General features: G+C 39.3%; 1 protein-coding gene across 4 annotated transcripts; it reads left to right on the top strand.

The window, feature by feature from the left end:
* The first annotated feature begins 915 nt into the window (after nt 1-915).
* Nucleotides 916-15,913, top strand: l(3)L1231 (zf-C3Hc3H domain-containing lethal (3) L1231). 4 transcript variants are annotated; one of them, XM_086839802.1, is made up of 6 exons: nt 916-1,255; nt 8,445-8,773; nt 9,806-11,760; nt 11,819-12,954; nt 13,045-13,146; nt 13,278-15,913. In XM_086839802.1, exons 2-6 carry the CDS (start codon nt 8,561-8,563, stop codon nt 13,556-13,558), a joined length of 3,687 nt encoding a protein of 1,228 aa, XP_086695928.1. In that variant the 5' UTR covers nt 916-1,255; nt 8,445-8,560; the 3' UTR covers nt 13,559-15,913. The 4 variants fall into 4 exon arrangements, with proteins under 4 accessions (XP_086695928.1, XP_020798452.2, XP_086695929.1 ...); XM_020942793.2 differs by having other exon boundaries at nt 1,015-1,366; XM_086839803.1 differs by having other exon boundaries at nt 1,047-2,390.
* The last annotated feature ends 5 nt before the right edge of the window (nt 15,914-15,918 follow it).

Raw genomic sequence — 15,918 nt, 5'->3', positions numbered from 1 at the left:
AAATATATTTTTATTAAAATAAAGTTATTAGCAATAAAGAATAATGAAATAGTCTAAACTAGACATTTCGAATTATATTTCAAAAGCGCGCTCTACTTCAGAAAATATAACCAGTTTATGGTTGACGTTTTTCAACACTGACAGAAGGGATACGACACGACTCACCCATTTGTCTTGCTTCGAATCAAAGTTGTCTTACAATTTTTTGTTTCCAAAGTTATCAACCTTTTCCATGACAACGTTGAACAGTTTCAGCATGCACTTTTCGGATAATTTTACTTTACACTCCGTGTTAAAAAGCTTCCTGTCAAAAGTCCTTCCAGGGCGTGCAATGCGTGTATTCTCGAAGCAGATCGGCCGGAATATTTTGGAGTTAAAAAAAATATTTAAAAAATAATTAGATAATAAGGTTAGTAGAAGTCAGAATTAGATATTCTTTCAAACATACATACAAAATGTAATAATTGAAATATAAAGCATATCCCATACTTCTTACTTATTATTCGCTGTCCGATATGTAAAATGTAATAGAGTTCACCATCTAAATATATAAGTAATTAATTTAAAAAAAAAATTTAAAAACATCGATTTCGATAAAAAAAAAAAAATACAATATTATTACAGATTTTTGATTATACACAGTAATAAGCCAAAAAAACAAATACCATTTTAAATTCCCGTCATTTCAGAGTTGGAATTGCCTAAAGAGGCAAAAACAAAATATTGAAATTGTTATTGAAAACTTAAAAGATAAATGCCGAAAGTGAATGAACTTAAAAAGGTTTTGCAAATAATTTACTAACAAATTGTCTTCATTAATACAATTATCGTTTCACTGCCCTAGCTCTATTTTTTAGCTAACGGTTCGGTTAGCTATTTTTTGGCTTGAATAGTTGTCAACACTGTTGCAATGACTAAATTAAAGTTTTTAGTGACGGCACAGAAACATCGATGGTCGAAAAACATCGATGATTCAAACAATTCTGAAAACATCGATATTTACACACCTCTCCTAAATATCGATATGCGTATCGATATGCCGTGTTGTCTCTCTCGAAACTGCGAAGCAAAATTATAAAATTATATCTTTAAACGCAGTTTTCATGCCAAAAAACATCAGAAAGTGCTGCAATACACATTCGCCCACAGCCAGGAGTTCGTCTTGAAACCGCAACTAAAAGAATTAGGGGTGAAAATTGCATTTGAAAGTGGACCTGTGGTGCGAAGAAAAAATTTTGCAGCAGAAAATTCCCAGGTCTGTGCTAGTGTAATTGTGTGTGTGTGACTCATCAGACGGTTGGGTAAATTTTCTCGCTCGCTGATTGCGGCTCTCATTCTTGTTTTGCATCGACGCACCAAAGCAGAAGTACGAAAATAAAAAAAAATTAAAACGGAAAAACAAAGCAAGCAAGAAAGCTGTAAAAGCGGCAAACAAAAGCAGAAGGCGGATAATTTAATCGGAGTAACAAATTCGACCCTGCATGTGCAAGTGTCTGTAGCCTGTGTCTGTGTGTGCTTGTCAGTGTATGTGTGGGGTGGGGGCCATGGGGGAAGGAAGCGAAGAGGCCGCCAAAAGAGAGTCAGAAAAAAGGGCGAGGGCGAAAAAAGAAAGAAACGGAACGGGAAGAAGAGAAAACATAAAAACGCCGGCAACAGCGATTCTCGAGTGCCCTCCGCTCTCCATTCGCAACCGCACAGACACAGTCGAGCATACATGCCCGTCCAAAGCGGATGACAAACAAAACGCGAAAAGAAATTCAAAACGCGCTCCCCACCAAAGTTCATTTACACGGAATTCGTAATTTGTTTTGTTTAGTTTTGTGGATTTGTTTATTGCCCCATGACTGTGTGTTTGTTTGTGTATACGTGTTAGATGGCGACAGATGTGTGTGGGAGTGCCTCTCTCCCGCTCTTCGATCCCCCACATCACCGTTATTCTTAATCACCGTGAAGATCTCCGGGTGTGTGAGTGTGTGCTTACTTGTGTTGCCAAAAATCTTGCAGTAAAAATTCCGTGAGAAACCAAGACAATCGTTAACTGGAGTTAACTTGGCTTTAACGGAACAGATGTGTGTGTTTCCCCGCCAGCAACAGCTGCCGCTCACTAAAATCAACAACAAATACAACTGCGAACCAAAATTTCATACACTTTAATTAAAAAACCGAAAAAGCTGACTAAAATAGTGATTGTAAACCTTGGCTATTTTATTTTGTGAACGATCGCGGTCTGGCTTTATTTAATGCGCTTGGAAACGCGGAATAATTATACTTTGTGGTTGGTTTAACAAAACTAAAAAAAAAACAAGAGAAGTGGAATTTTTAAAATTCAAAACCTACTTATCGGTTTCACCAAATACTACGGATTTTGCATTTAAATCGCACCATTTCAAGTAACGGAGATTAACACTTATATTTTTATCTTAATTTAATTGTATTTAACTCAAATTAAGTGTTTAATGTGGCATGAGGGTATATATCTTATACATTTTTATTTAACTACAACTTTAACAAGCAGTTAAAAGTGTTGTTTAAAGAAATAGTTTCTGATTTTGTGTATTAACATAAAATTCGTGGTAATTATTATCAGAGTTCTTCACAATTCTCTATATTTTATTTTGTATTTATTGAAAAATAGGTCCCATCTTTCAAACTATTAATATTTTTAAAGTTTATAAACAAGACACTTAAACGCTAACTAAATTATGTTAACCAACAAGTCAAATTCAAATTGCTGTCTTTTTGTTAACATTAGATTTGATTTAGAGATTGTTTTCCATGCTCGTTGTAAGTTTGTGGTTTAAATATCATACAATCTGCAAGAATTTTCTGCCCCTGATCTCAATGACTCATATGTGCTTGGCTTAAATAACCTGCATAAATGTTAATTAGTTTTTGGTAACAAAAGCAAGTTCAAGAAAACTGAGACACCAAAATCTGCGAATTGTGAAACCCCAAGCGGAGTTGCATGACTCATGCCTCTTGCCGGGTGTGTTTGTGGCGTTATAAAAAAATACTCCAGAGACTGAAGTCACCCTTTTTGGCAGCACTCCAGCGGTTAGGGTTGTCGTTGTCCCCATAGGCAGTGTCCACTGTAGCTGGAGCCTCCACTGTGGGAAGTGGACGGGCCTACGTGCGATGCGATGCGGTGCAAAAGTGCCCAAGTGGAGTCGAGCTCTGAGCTGCAGATGGAACGGAGTTCGTTTGGCTTCGCTGCCTGGCTGAACAAACTGAACCGCATGTCTGGCTCTTGGCTCTCGACTCTTGGCTCCTGCCGCCCCTTGGCTTTTACCTCTCCATCTCCCATCGCCATCGCCATCTCCATCCCGAATCTCCAGCTGCCTTTGCTGCCTCACCTTCCCCTATGTCGTCATTATGTGATATTGTTTTTCTCCTCTCTTATTTTTTCTGCGCTTATTTTGCTTTTGCACAATTTAGCCTTCAGTTTCCGGTTATGAAGGAAGCAGCAGCCACAACCACAGCCTCAGCAGCAGAAGCAAACGGGTTTGCCTTTGCCGCCGCTTTCCTGTAATGTGCATTTAAATGCAATTTCTGTTCAGTGCGTCAATGTCGACGAAACTTACCTTCTTGTTTTATTATTTATTTCTATATATCTCGTTCTTATCGAAGCGCCTAAATAAAGTACAGCATAAGTCAGAGAGAGTCATCTCTAAATTTAGACATTACTTTTGCTTACTTTACAAATTAACGTGTATCTTATCAATTTGATACCTTGATGCTGAATCACTTTTAAATGAAACTAAATTATAAAATCAAAACATTTCGATCAGAGAGAAGTGTTAAACATACTAGTGACGAAAATGAGTTTACAGATAAGACCTGTTTTGTTCTATTATTGAAAAGTATTATTTAGGTTAACTTCATAATTTATTTAATTCCACAATGATTAATACTCCGATTAATTTTAGGGGAATAGTAGAAGCACTATCTATTTCATATCTATGAAGTACTGATAAGACATTTGATGTGGCTTAGCACGGAATCAAAAGTCAAGAGTTGGTTTCAAATTATTAAAAAGGTTGTTTCGGATTAGATTACACAATAGTTTTCATAATTTCTGTTGAAATTCTACACTATTTCTTTAAAAGACTGAAAGCCTATCTAAACTTTACAATCTCCAAGTGTCAATTCAACAGAGTTCTAAAAATTTGTCTTGGAAATTTCTTAGAACTACAACGATTTGTATGCAAAAGAAAACCTTTGAGAAAGGACGTTCTGCTGTGAAAATGAGGTGTTATGCCCCGGTATGAACAAATGTGTGCTGCAAATTAATACCTGGTTTGTTTTTCCTCACCAGCCAGCATGTTGCAAACTGTTCGTTCAACTGGTAGTTGTATGTTTTCCAGTTCTTGTGTTTTCATGTTGTGCCGTAGCCCAGCGAGCGTAACGCTGCAAACGCTTTGCTCTCGTAATTAACCTCTCGACCGGCTTTCTGCCTGCCTGCCTGCTTGCCTGGCTGCCTGGCTGCTACCTGGTCGCTTACCTCTTACCTGACGTAGCCGTCCATCTGTCCGCAGCTCGTTTAGCCAGCGAAGCTGAATCAGACTCAGACCTTTGAGCACGGCGGTTTCTTGAGCCATTCAACCTTCGTGTTCCACGACATGCGTTTTCCTCGAGGCTTTTCTTTCCAGCTCTCCTCGCAGCGTTCTGCTCGAAAATTTTCAATTAATGTTAGAGTAGTGGCAGTGGAGTAATCGCCTTGGAAATCCATAAACATGATCTATTATTCTATCGCTAGTGTGTGTTTCAAAGCAAGTCGACATTTAATTTAAAGTCTTTTTAATAAAAGAATCTAAACTTAGGCATGATTCAAGTATTCATTTATTCTGTTTGTTTTAAACTGGTTGTTTAATTTAGAATTTCAACAATTTAACATCATTGTATGTAGTACATTCAAAGTTTCAACTTAAAAAAAAAACGGCACACAGTCACGTATACAAAAATGTTCACTAATATTTATTCTTAATTAGTTTATCAATTTAATTTCAATTTACAGCTTAGTCTGTTTATGTTATAGTACATAGCTACGTCATTATCATTTGTAAAATGTCTGTTACAGATAATTTGAAACAATTTAAGCCCCTTTCGTGGTTTCAATTGTTCCATTAATATTAAAGTACTTGTAACGAAGCACTCCCTAATATAGAAAATCAGTAGTCATTAGCCCTGATGCCATTAGTCTATTATATATTATTCCTTCTTCTACTCCTCGTTTACTCTGACAAATCAGTCTTTTTTATACCCTTTGCAGGGTATTATAATCTTAATCAGAAGCTTGAAACTAAGTATAGGAGTCACTGTCCAATCCTATAAATATTCTTGATCAGCATCAAAAGGCGAGTCGTTCTAGCTTTGTCCGGATAAAATTTAATTTTTTCAAAATTTTGAAAATGTTTATTAACCTACCAAAAATTAGCATAGAACTGCCTTCCGAAATAAAATTAATGTATTTTTAGCTTAGTCATGAGTTTTTTAAGCTTTGATTTGTATGTAAACAAATATCCATAAATATCAATTCAAAAATGTTTTGGAAAAAATCAATTATAGACCAATAATATTTCTAAGACGCTGCCAAAGCAATGTTTCTCGAGACATTTGACTGACAATTAAGTATCTAAAATATTATTGGTCTCAGTTTCGACATTAAAATCAAGTTTTAGTTGAATGCCATTCCCAATTCTCTAAAAAGGTTGGAAACAAAAAAAAACAATTGAATGAAGTCAATCATATATTAACTCTTCAAAGGCAATCTTATTTTTTCTTTAAACTCTAGACATTTGATTGACAATCAGGTATCTGCAATACAAATTGTTTTCTAAACAAAGTTGTTGCCAAATGCCATTCCCAATTCTGTAAAAAAGCAATTACAAATACTAATTTGTAACTCTAGCTAAACTTATTTTGATTTCAACTTGTACATTTCGCTTCCTAGTCACCGTTCTTCGTTTGGTTTAAAGTTTATACATTAAAAATTGAGCATCTAAAGATCACTGATCTCGGTTTCTTCTCAGCATCCAGCGGATTTGTATGGTTTCTACCAGCTTGTGTTTCTTTTATTTTTCGTTCAGGTTCGATGGCTTGTCTTCTTGCAGCTTTGACTTCTTTTGTCTTCGGTCTTTTTTTTGTCGGTTCTTTGGCTTTTCTTGTTTTCTCGTTTGTCTTCTTGTCTCCGCTTCTTATCATTCGAGCGTGTTTCCAAGTTGGACCAAAAAAACGAGTTAACATTTAAGACCTAAAATGGCCAAAAAGCAAAGACGACTTGCTGCGCGGAGATCGTTGGCAAGAACAACAAATACTACTATACTACAGACTACGGACTGCCGCCGCAGCAACAGCAAACAATAACAAATTCCCAGCATCGTCATTATTTGCAATTATCGACAGTTTGCTTTTGTGCGGTTTCCTCCTTGTCTCTTTCTCTCTTTGTATTTTTATTTTTAATTTTTTTATTTTTATTTGTACGCTAAAATCTTGGACTTCGTATTCGTCTGTGAGCTTAGGATCAAAAACCTTTACTTCAAGTTCTTTGATTTATTTTCCCTGCGTATTCCAGTACACTGGACTTAAAGAATGGTACCACATATAATAGCAGTTCTTCTGTGGATTGTTATAATATTATAAAGACTTTTTTCATATTTAATACCAAGAGAAATATTAGTGTAAAGTTAGTTGATAGATGTTCAACCTCAACCTCAAATAAACCAAAGTAATTTTGCAATTGAGATGGTCTTTTCAAGAACTTATTTCTCAGGGTGTAGGCTTTAACCTTAAAGATATTCAATGTCTCCCCTTCGTTCGACGGATGAATGAGTAAAAATAAAAATCATAAACAAAAGTGTCACGTACACTGCTGCACTCACACGTATACGCCAGGAGTCGTCTTGAATGCGTTAGTGGATGCGGAAAAGTGCGGGAAAATGGGGTGTGGCGTGAGGAAGTCAAGGAAAATGAGGAAACTGTAGAAGCAAGTGCGGGTAAGAAGAGGGCGGGCACTGGCTCTGGCTCTGTTTGTGCGGTGAAGGGAACTTGCAAATGCTTTCAAAGTCATTTCCTTTTTTCTCGGAAAACGTAAAGAAATCATAAACAAACAAAGAAGCATTTTCCATTCCACTCTAAGCGATAAGTTGGATAACTTGTTCCCCCCCCCCATCCCGGCTTTACTATATCGTATCGTACGTATACATAATCATGGCTGAAAATGGAAATCAATATGTGCGAAACTAATCAAAAGCTGTAAACTCAAAGAAAACAATGAGCTCACACGGAGCGGAAATGTGTTTTCCCCCCATTTCTTTGATTTTTCCCCATATTGCGCTGTTGTGTGCAAATTGTACCGAATCATTCCTCTAGAATTTCTCCATTTCTTCGAAGATTTGCTCGGAAAGTCCAGCAATTCGGCCCCGTTTTGCGCTTATCTTTGCTGTTTCTCTTTTTTTCTGCCTCTCTTTTTGCATTGTCTGCCCCAATAATTGCCGTTTCGCTAAGTTCAATAAGATTATAGTATTCCTACGCAGTTGATTTTGTTATTGTTTGTGTGCACACAAACGTGATTCTTTGATTTACTTAGCATGCAAATTTGTGCGAACTTTTTTCGTGACGCTTGGCCAGCGCAACAGCTGCGGACAGAATAATAGCGACAACGATCGATTTCTATGAATTATTTAGATGCTGTAATTTTAAAGATAATTATTGTTTGTTTTTTTTTTGTGCATAAGAATCAAGTTCAAAATAATTGCCTGTAATCGTAATTAAATGTTCATTATTTCAAACAAACAAAACAAAAAGCATTGCCTTCCAATTTATGAGATATCGAAATTTGATGATCGAAGCTTGTAACAAACTCAACAAAATCACTTTAAATAATAAATTAAATATTTTGTAAATAATATTTTTCAATAATAATTTTAAATGTATAAAAAATTAATGCTGAAAATAAAAATAGTTATAATTTACGAATATCTAAAAATTCGCTCGCAAGTGTGTTTTTTTTTCAGGCGATTGTGTGTCTGGGTTTATTATTTTTAATAATTGCCATTTTGCTGCGCTATCAGCATTTGTTATTAACGGCGGCGGTGCCAAGCGCAAAGCAGAAACGAAATGAAATCACCCGAAGGGGGTTGGGGAGGGGTGGGGAGGTGACAGAAGAAAGAGGAAAGAGACGAAGCAGAAAGAAAGCAACGAACGATTCACTTGAACTGGTTTCGGCGAGCAGATTTATTTATTTTGATTGTAGTTTGTTTTTATTATCGCATTCGTTGTGTGCCAGAGTGAGAGCGTAAATGCGAGAGCGAGACTGCGAGTATGCGAATGTGTGTGTGAGTGAGTGTGCGAATGCATTTTGGCAGAGAGCACGTGACAACGCCCATTTATGACGTCTGTCTCCCTTGTGAACTTTAAATTTATTGATTTTTCTTTTTCAATTGCAGATTAAAGAGGAGAAGAAGAGCAAGGGCAACAACAGGAACACCACAGCAGCAACAGGAAGAACGGCAAGCGCTGGGAAAAAAGCAAAAGCGTCAACGGCAACGGCTTCACATTGGACATGTCATGTCAGCAAGTCTCCAGATTCCAAGCAGCCACATTAGCTAAAAGCACACCAGCCAGCAGGAGAATTGCCACCGCAGCAGCAGCCGCAGCAGCAACACTGACGCCGGTGGAGAGCATTGCCGCCGCCAAGACGACGTCCGAGGACACGGATCCCTATGCCTTCACAGAGACCGTGGCAGTCGCACCGCCCATTTTATTTAATGCACAGGTAAGGAGATATTATCTAGCCCATTTTCAGTCTCTCTTTTATCAACAAATCAAAGTTTAAAAAACTCATAACTAAGCCAAACGTACTTTTATTTTAATACGGTAACCTTTCCTATGTCAGTTTTGATTATGTTATCAATCCTGCACACTTAATTTAATATTCTTAAAAATTATAAATTTTTCACAATTTTTGACAATTTTAACGATGTAACCCCTTATAGAATTTTGGAAAATTTTGGAAATGTTTGTTTTCTGTCTGAGATGGCTAGATCGACTCGGCTGATGATGCTGATCAAGAATATATATGATTTATAGGGTCGGAAGTGACTCGTTCACAGCCTTTTATGTTTCTGACTAAAACTATAGTGCTCCGTAGGTGTATCAAAATAAAATATTAGAAATATCTGCACCTATCTGCAGGCATTTAAATATAAAGAGAAAAAACATGTCATGATACAACTAAATGTGTGGTCAGTTAATGTATTATTTATTAGCTCTGATAAAGTAATAAATAATAACAAAGTGATACATTAAACCAGCCAAATGCAATAAAATTGATCTTTTATAATAATTTAGCTTACTGTCTTAATTTTATTATCCAATGATAAATATTATCAATTAAATATACCAAATATATGCTGAATAAGTATATGACAATGAAATAGGCTATAGTAGAAAAGTTGTTTTTATTTTTTATAACTCATGATACAATGCACATAGTATAAATTTCAAAACCTGAACATGCTTTGGAGCAGGTATAGTAATTAAAATATGGCAGGCATGTTAGATACGATTGCATTTAATTATAATATAAAATAAAATATAATATAAATATTAATATATCGAAATTTCAAATAACGAAAATGATCAGATTTCTTTTCGTTTCATTTCTCATACAATTTTTTTGATATACCAAAAAGAATAAAGACCTTTTTAAAATCTTTATTTACAAGTATCAATCTCGATAGAGTGTCATTTCTACCATACTTACGATTAACATTTTTTAATCTATTATGTATTCCATTTGTATCAGAAATCGCGAACCCGCTTAAGCGACAGCAGCAGCAGAAGCAGCAGCAACAAGAGGCAGTCGGCGACAGCAGCTGCGGCGAGCAGGAAGGCGAATCTGGTGCTCCAACTGAATGCCACAGCAGCAGCAGCCACCGCAAAGGCGCAGGCGTCTTTGGCGACTAACACCACCACAACCACAACGAATTTCCATCATGTCACGCAATCTCAGAGACAGTCCGCTTTGTCGCCAGTGCTGCAGTTGCAACTGCCGCTGCAATCGTTGCAGTCACAGTCGCAGGCATCACCGAAACGGGCCACCAACGTGTGCATAGTCCGCCCGCAACAGCAGCAGCAGGAGAAGGAAAAGGAGTCCTGTCAGGCAACGGTTGCCCCACCACCACCGCCACTCTATTCCCATACGCCGTCGCTGTGGCAGACGCCGCTGCTGCTGGACAATGGCCAAAAACAAACCCAGCCGCAGCCTAAGCAGCAGAAGCAGTCGCAGCAGCTGCAACAGAAACCGTCGCAGCCATTGCAGCAGAACAAACAACAGCAAAAGCAAATTGTCCAGCAGCAGCAACACCAAAAGCAGCAACTTCTACAACAGCACCTCCAGCAACAGCAAAAGCAGCAGCAACAGTTGCTTCTTCAGCAGCAACAGCTAACTCTTCAGCAGCAGCAGTCGATCGCCGTTTCGCTGGTCAGTCCGCCCACATCGCCCGCCTCGTTAACCTCGCCCACATTGCCACCAGCCACCGGTGCTGTGACCGCCATGGTGGCGCCGATCTCTGTATCGCCCAAGGGTGGATTGCCATTGCCGCCATCGAAATTCCATCATACAACGTTGGCGCAACACTTGCAGAAGGTGGAATGTTTGAAGAAAAAGAAGTCCTTGCCGTTGGCTAGCCAAAACAACAACAACAACATAAAGATGCTGAATAACAACAATATGGTGGAATCATTGAACAAAACGGTGATGGCGCAGGTCTCGAACTATAATCAGACGCAGCCGCCACCACTGACGGTGTTCAATAGTTCAACAGTGGCAACACCACCTCCACCGATTGCCGCTTCGCCACAGAAACATTCCTCCGGCAACAATGGCGATAACACTGGTGATCTCAACGAGATTCCCGTCAACGTTATCTTCCGCATGCCTCCAGTAGCAGGAGCTAATGCAGCGCAGGCAACCGATGGAGCAACGGGTATTAAGATGGTGACGCCTCTAACGCCGCCCACACCGCCGGAGTTGTCGGCTCCCCCTTTGCTTGCTCACATGCATCCGCCAACGCCCACAGCTTGTGTTCCGGCTCTGACTGTTCCCAGCAACAAAGGCCTCAATGTGGTTTCCCCGCCAGCTGTTCCCAGCTCCGAAATTGTTTTTTCATCACCTCCCAGCGCTTTGCAAGCCCCATCACTTACAACAGCACCCCCCGCCCCAGCAGCAGCCAAGAAAAATGAACAAATGTCTTCCAAAGCGGCCGCCAAACGTCAAGCTTCAACCACACCAAGGAGAGGCAACAACAACAATATTGCAGCTAAGAAATTGCCAACCACTGCGGCGATGCCACCGCCGCCGCCACAGGAACCAGTTGCAACGTCGCCATCTCCGGTGTCCATTAAATCGGAACCCTCCGCGCATCGCCAGCGTCGCCGCAAGCCCTCCTCCAATCGCTGCTGCTCGGTGACTTTGAGTGAGAACGAGACCTTTCTGCCGGACTCGCCCTACTGCTTGCAGCAGCACTGGCTGCACTCTAGTTCTAGCCGGGATCTGTCTCTGGAGATGCCGCTCTCCCCTAGCAATCGGCGTGAAGAACGGATCGCTATGCGGAAAGGACAATTGCGGCGGCAGGCCCTCCAGCTGTTGTCCACACGTTCGCTGCAGGACATGCCTATGAGGGCGGCCAGACAACGGTTGCAATGTGTCCAAAATTTGCTGCTAAAGTACCAGGATCATGCCGGTCAACAGCAGGGAATGTAAGTTAAACTTTATTATTTTAAAGTATAAATTATTAATTATTATTTTCTTCTTTAGTGGCATTGGCAATCGCTGTCTAGTGGCCAATTGCAAATTGCCAACGCTTAGCATGGCGGCGCACTGCGATCGCCACATTGTGAACAACAGCACCCAGCAATTGTTCCAGCCCTGCGTGGCCTGGCGAATGGATGGAACTGCCTGCCAGGCTCCTGTCTTCGATGTCCTGCACACGCTAGCCCTGTGCACAGTACACAGTCACCTGCGTGCTGGCCTGGATGCAGCTCGTCCGCCGCCAAAGCATGCGGCACCAGTTGCTGGAGCTGTGACGATGTGTGTACCCGTTAAGCAGCGCAAGCGCAAGGCCAATCCAAATCCTGTGGCGCGTCCGCAGAAACGGGGAAGGAAACCGGCAGCCGGCGAGCAGCCGATCACCGGCAGCATCAACAGTGGAGCAGTGATGAGCAACCTGCCACTCATACCAACGGCAGGAATGGGAATGCAACGCAAAAACAGCACCACTTCGCTGGAGTCTATAGCCAGCAACTCGCACTCCTCGGCCGCCTCGCACTCGCAGGTGTTGCCCTACACGCCAGCACCACAGACTATGCCACAATTGTCCATACCGCCGGCCTTGGCTCCGCTTAGTGGGGATTATCAGTCCAAGCTGCAGCAGCAGCCGCAGCAGCAACCGCTCTTGGTCCCTAAATTGGAGACAGGGGAGCTGCCACTGTTCACTGACCACCAGCAGCAGCAACATTTGGATATTAAGGCCGAAGAAATTAGCCAAATTGTTGCCCAATTGGCAGCTGCTGGTGGGGACTTACACCAAAACAACAACAATAATAGTAGCAACCACAATCATAATACTAACAACAATAGCGTGCACTTCAACAATAATAACAACAATATAAGCTATAGCAACAATAATAACCAGCACAGTTTCCCCTCATTCAACACGGCTTTTGGCAATGCTATGGGTCAGCCCATAGTTACAACAACACCAGTAACAGCAACAATCACGCACAACGGTTCAGCTGTTTCTCCAGCTCCTGCTATCCTGGCCAATACCGCAGATTTGCTGGGACAGGATATGTTTGGAATCTGTGAAAACAGCTCAGCTTATGCCAGTTCCGAGGACACGGGTCTGGGTGGAATCAGCGAGTCGGAGCTAATGGCGGGCGCTCACGATGCTGGTGAGTTTCATGTTAAATATTAATCCGAATTATTCCCTATACCTTGAAGAAACAAAAACGGCATTCTAATAATCGACTTTTCTTTTTCAGATGATATAGCATTGAACGGCGCCCATTTGCTGGAAGAGCACGATCTGGTCAATGTGTTCGACACGCTGCCGGACGATGCCTTCAACGAGCTGTTCCAATCCGGTGTGTATGCCTTAACCAAAATTTTACTTGTTCAGCTTTTCATTGTACTAATCCATGTGTGCCTCCGTTGTGGCTGTCGCTGTCATCCCTGTCCCTGCCATTGCCCTCGCCTTGGATCTGTGCCGATGCAGTGCAACAAGCCGAGTGCGAGGCCATGGACCGGGCGCTGGAGATTGCCGATAAGAACCTCAAGTGTCTGCAGCAGACGATCGGCGGTTCGGCGGACAGTGCCGATTTCCTTAACGATTTCCTCGACGTGAGCGATGATCTGCTGGCGGATGCCGTGATGCACTCGCCGAACACGTCCGGCATCGATGCCGCTACGCTGTTTGTGGACAGCAGCAGCGGCGGCGGCAACAGCAGCAGTAACGGCGCCTCCACCGACATCCGGGGCCTAGTGCTGCAAACCTAATTTGCGCCGCTTTCCAGGCTGACTATATATTTTCAAGAGAGACAGAGATTTTTAAAACTTTTACTTCTGAGCAAACTCCGCCAAGAAATTTTCAATCATTTTCATTACAATTTCGGACAAATTTTCGATTCATATCTCAATTTAAACGAATCCGTTTAGATACAATTTGTTGCTTAATATAGCATTCAGAAATTCATTCACATATGCGTTACTGTAAAAATCTAAACAAAGAAAAAAAAAATACATAAAACTTATATAAAATCTGAAAAAAAAATGTCCAAAAATATATAAATATTTATTCAATTTAAACAAAGAAAGGTACGGAGTTTAGAAGAAACTTAATATTGTAAATTCGCGGGAAACTGTAGCATTACATAATTCTCTTAAAGTAATTTAATTTGTTAGTGAACCAACAACAGAGGATTGTGTAGAGAGCAGCTTTATTAAACCTATAAATAAACGAGAAAAAGTATATTTATAAAAGTAACAGCAAACAGAAAGCAGAAAACCGAATTAGTAGGAAATATAGCAACAAATTAAAACTTCTGAAGTAAAATAAAAGGCACCGAACGCGAAACATTGCGTGAGTTCGTTGAAAGCCTAAAAAAAGTAAGCCTAGAATTTTGTTTAAACATTTTGTGAGCGCGCATTTAAAACAACAAGAACGACAACAAAAACACTGTACACAGCCCAAAAAAAAAATCGCAATTCATTAGGGAAACCAGAAAAAGATAAACAAAAGCTAGTTAAGCAAAGAGTTTTAGTTTTGTTTATTTCTTGATTTGCACTATACACTAACACACAGCATAAGCAAAAAACAACACACAACATACAACAACAACACTCACCAAACACACACCACACAAAACACTCCACACTTCACACAACAACACACCAACATACAACGTACAAGGGACTAGTTTGAAACCGCGAATCGTATTACTAAATATATATACAACTTATATATATAAAATATACCTATATATATATATATATATATACATGATACTACCTATATATATATATCTGTACACATACTTTAAAAAGTAAGCTTTAATTTAAACCAACCCACAAACACAAGTAAAACAAAAAAACAAATCAACAAAAAAAATCAAAAACAAGCTAATTGTAAAGTGTAAACTTTGATTTTATATATTTAAGTTCATTAATTTAGTAAGATAACGGAAACTTTGTTCGATTTTAATTTAGCCTAACGAAATTTTAAAAGCAAAATTAGGCTGAGCGAGCATTCTTATTCTTGAGTTTTTACCTTTTGCGTTCGTTTCTGTAAATTAACAAATATATATATTAAATATAGGACTTACAATGAAATGTAACAACCATAAATATATATATAAATATATATATATATATATAATGGGATACTATATATACACAAAAAACAACATGCAAGAAAACTGTTACGCTTTAAAATACGATATATATATATATACCACTCTCACTGGAGCCCAACCCGATCCCCAAGACCAACCAATACCATTCCATCCCTCCATTTGACCCATAAAAACCATTGTAAGTTTTCATTTCTCATCCGTCATCACCATTTGGCATCTAAGCAAGTATTAAATGAATGAAAAACGTTTAATATCTGAGATAACTAGATAAACTATGTGTATTTGTATAATGTATCACGACACGCATCGACTTTTGGCATTAAGTTGAGGCACGCACCACCCATTGCACCCATTGCATCGGTCACGGGCGATGAGCAGCAGCAGGAAAAACTATTTTAACCAATAATGGAACTCTGTAATATATGATATACGATTACCAAACTCCCTCACACTCTCACTCTCTAACTCTAAAAATCTAGATTTAACTATGTATGTATTTGTTCTTGAGCTAGTTACTCTGATTACTCTGATCTGAACGCGAACAAAATTTGTGTTGTTTTTTGTACGGAACCATGTATTTGATTATATGCTTTAATCCCCATTTTTTATACACAAACCTTACCTTGTAAGCGAACTGTAGAGATGATCCCTCCAGAAGTAGCCTCCTCCGCCTCGTTTCGACCATCAAGATGAAGAGTGTTCTGTCTATGTTTTTTTCGGTATGAGGTACAATTTCATTTTTGTAATTTACGTGCATTTTTGTGATCTAATTTGTGTAACTATTATTATTATAAATGAAAAAACAAAAAAATCAACAAAATACATTTAAGAAAACGAAACAAAAAAAAAAATAAAAGCAACAACAAACGAAGCAAAAGAAAACTGAATTGATTGATTTTATGGCAAGCAACTAAATATTTTACCCTGAGAGAAAATATTATAAAATAATAATACCATATTTTTAGTAAAAAAAAGAAAGCAAAACAAAAAAACAAACCAAGCACT

Source organism: Drosophila serrata, unplaced genomic scaffold (assembly GCF_035046125.1).
Source record: "Drosophila serrata isolate PLE 108 unplaced genomic scaffold, ASM3504612v1 contig_376, whole genome shotgun sequence".
NCBI classification, from domain to species: domain Eukaryota; kingdom Metazoa; phylum Arthropoda; class Insecta; order Diptera; family Drosophilidae; genus Drosophila; species Drosophila serrata.
The sequence above is the reverse complement of the archived record's forward strand: the minus strand, read 5'-3'. Positions and strand labels throughout refer to the sequence as shown.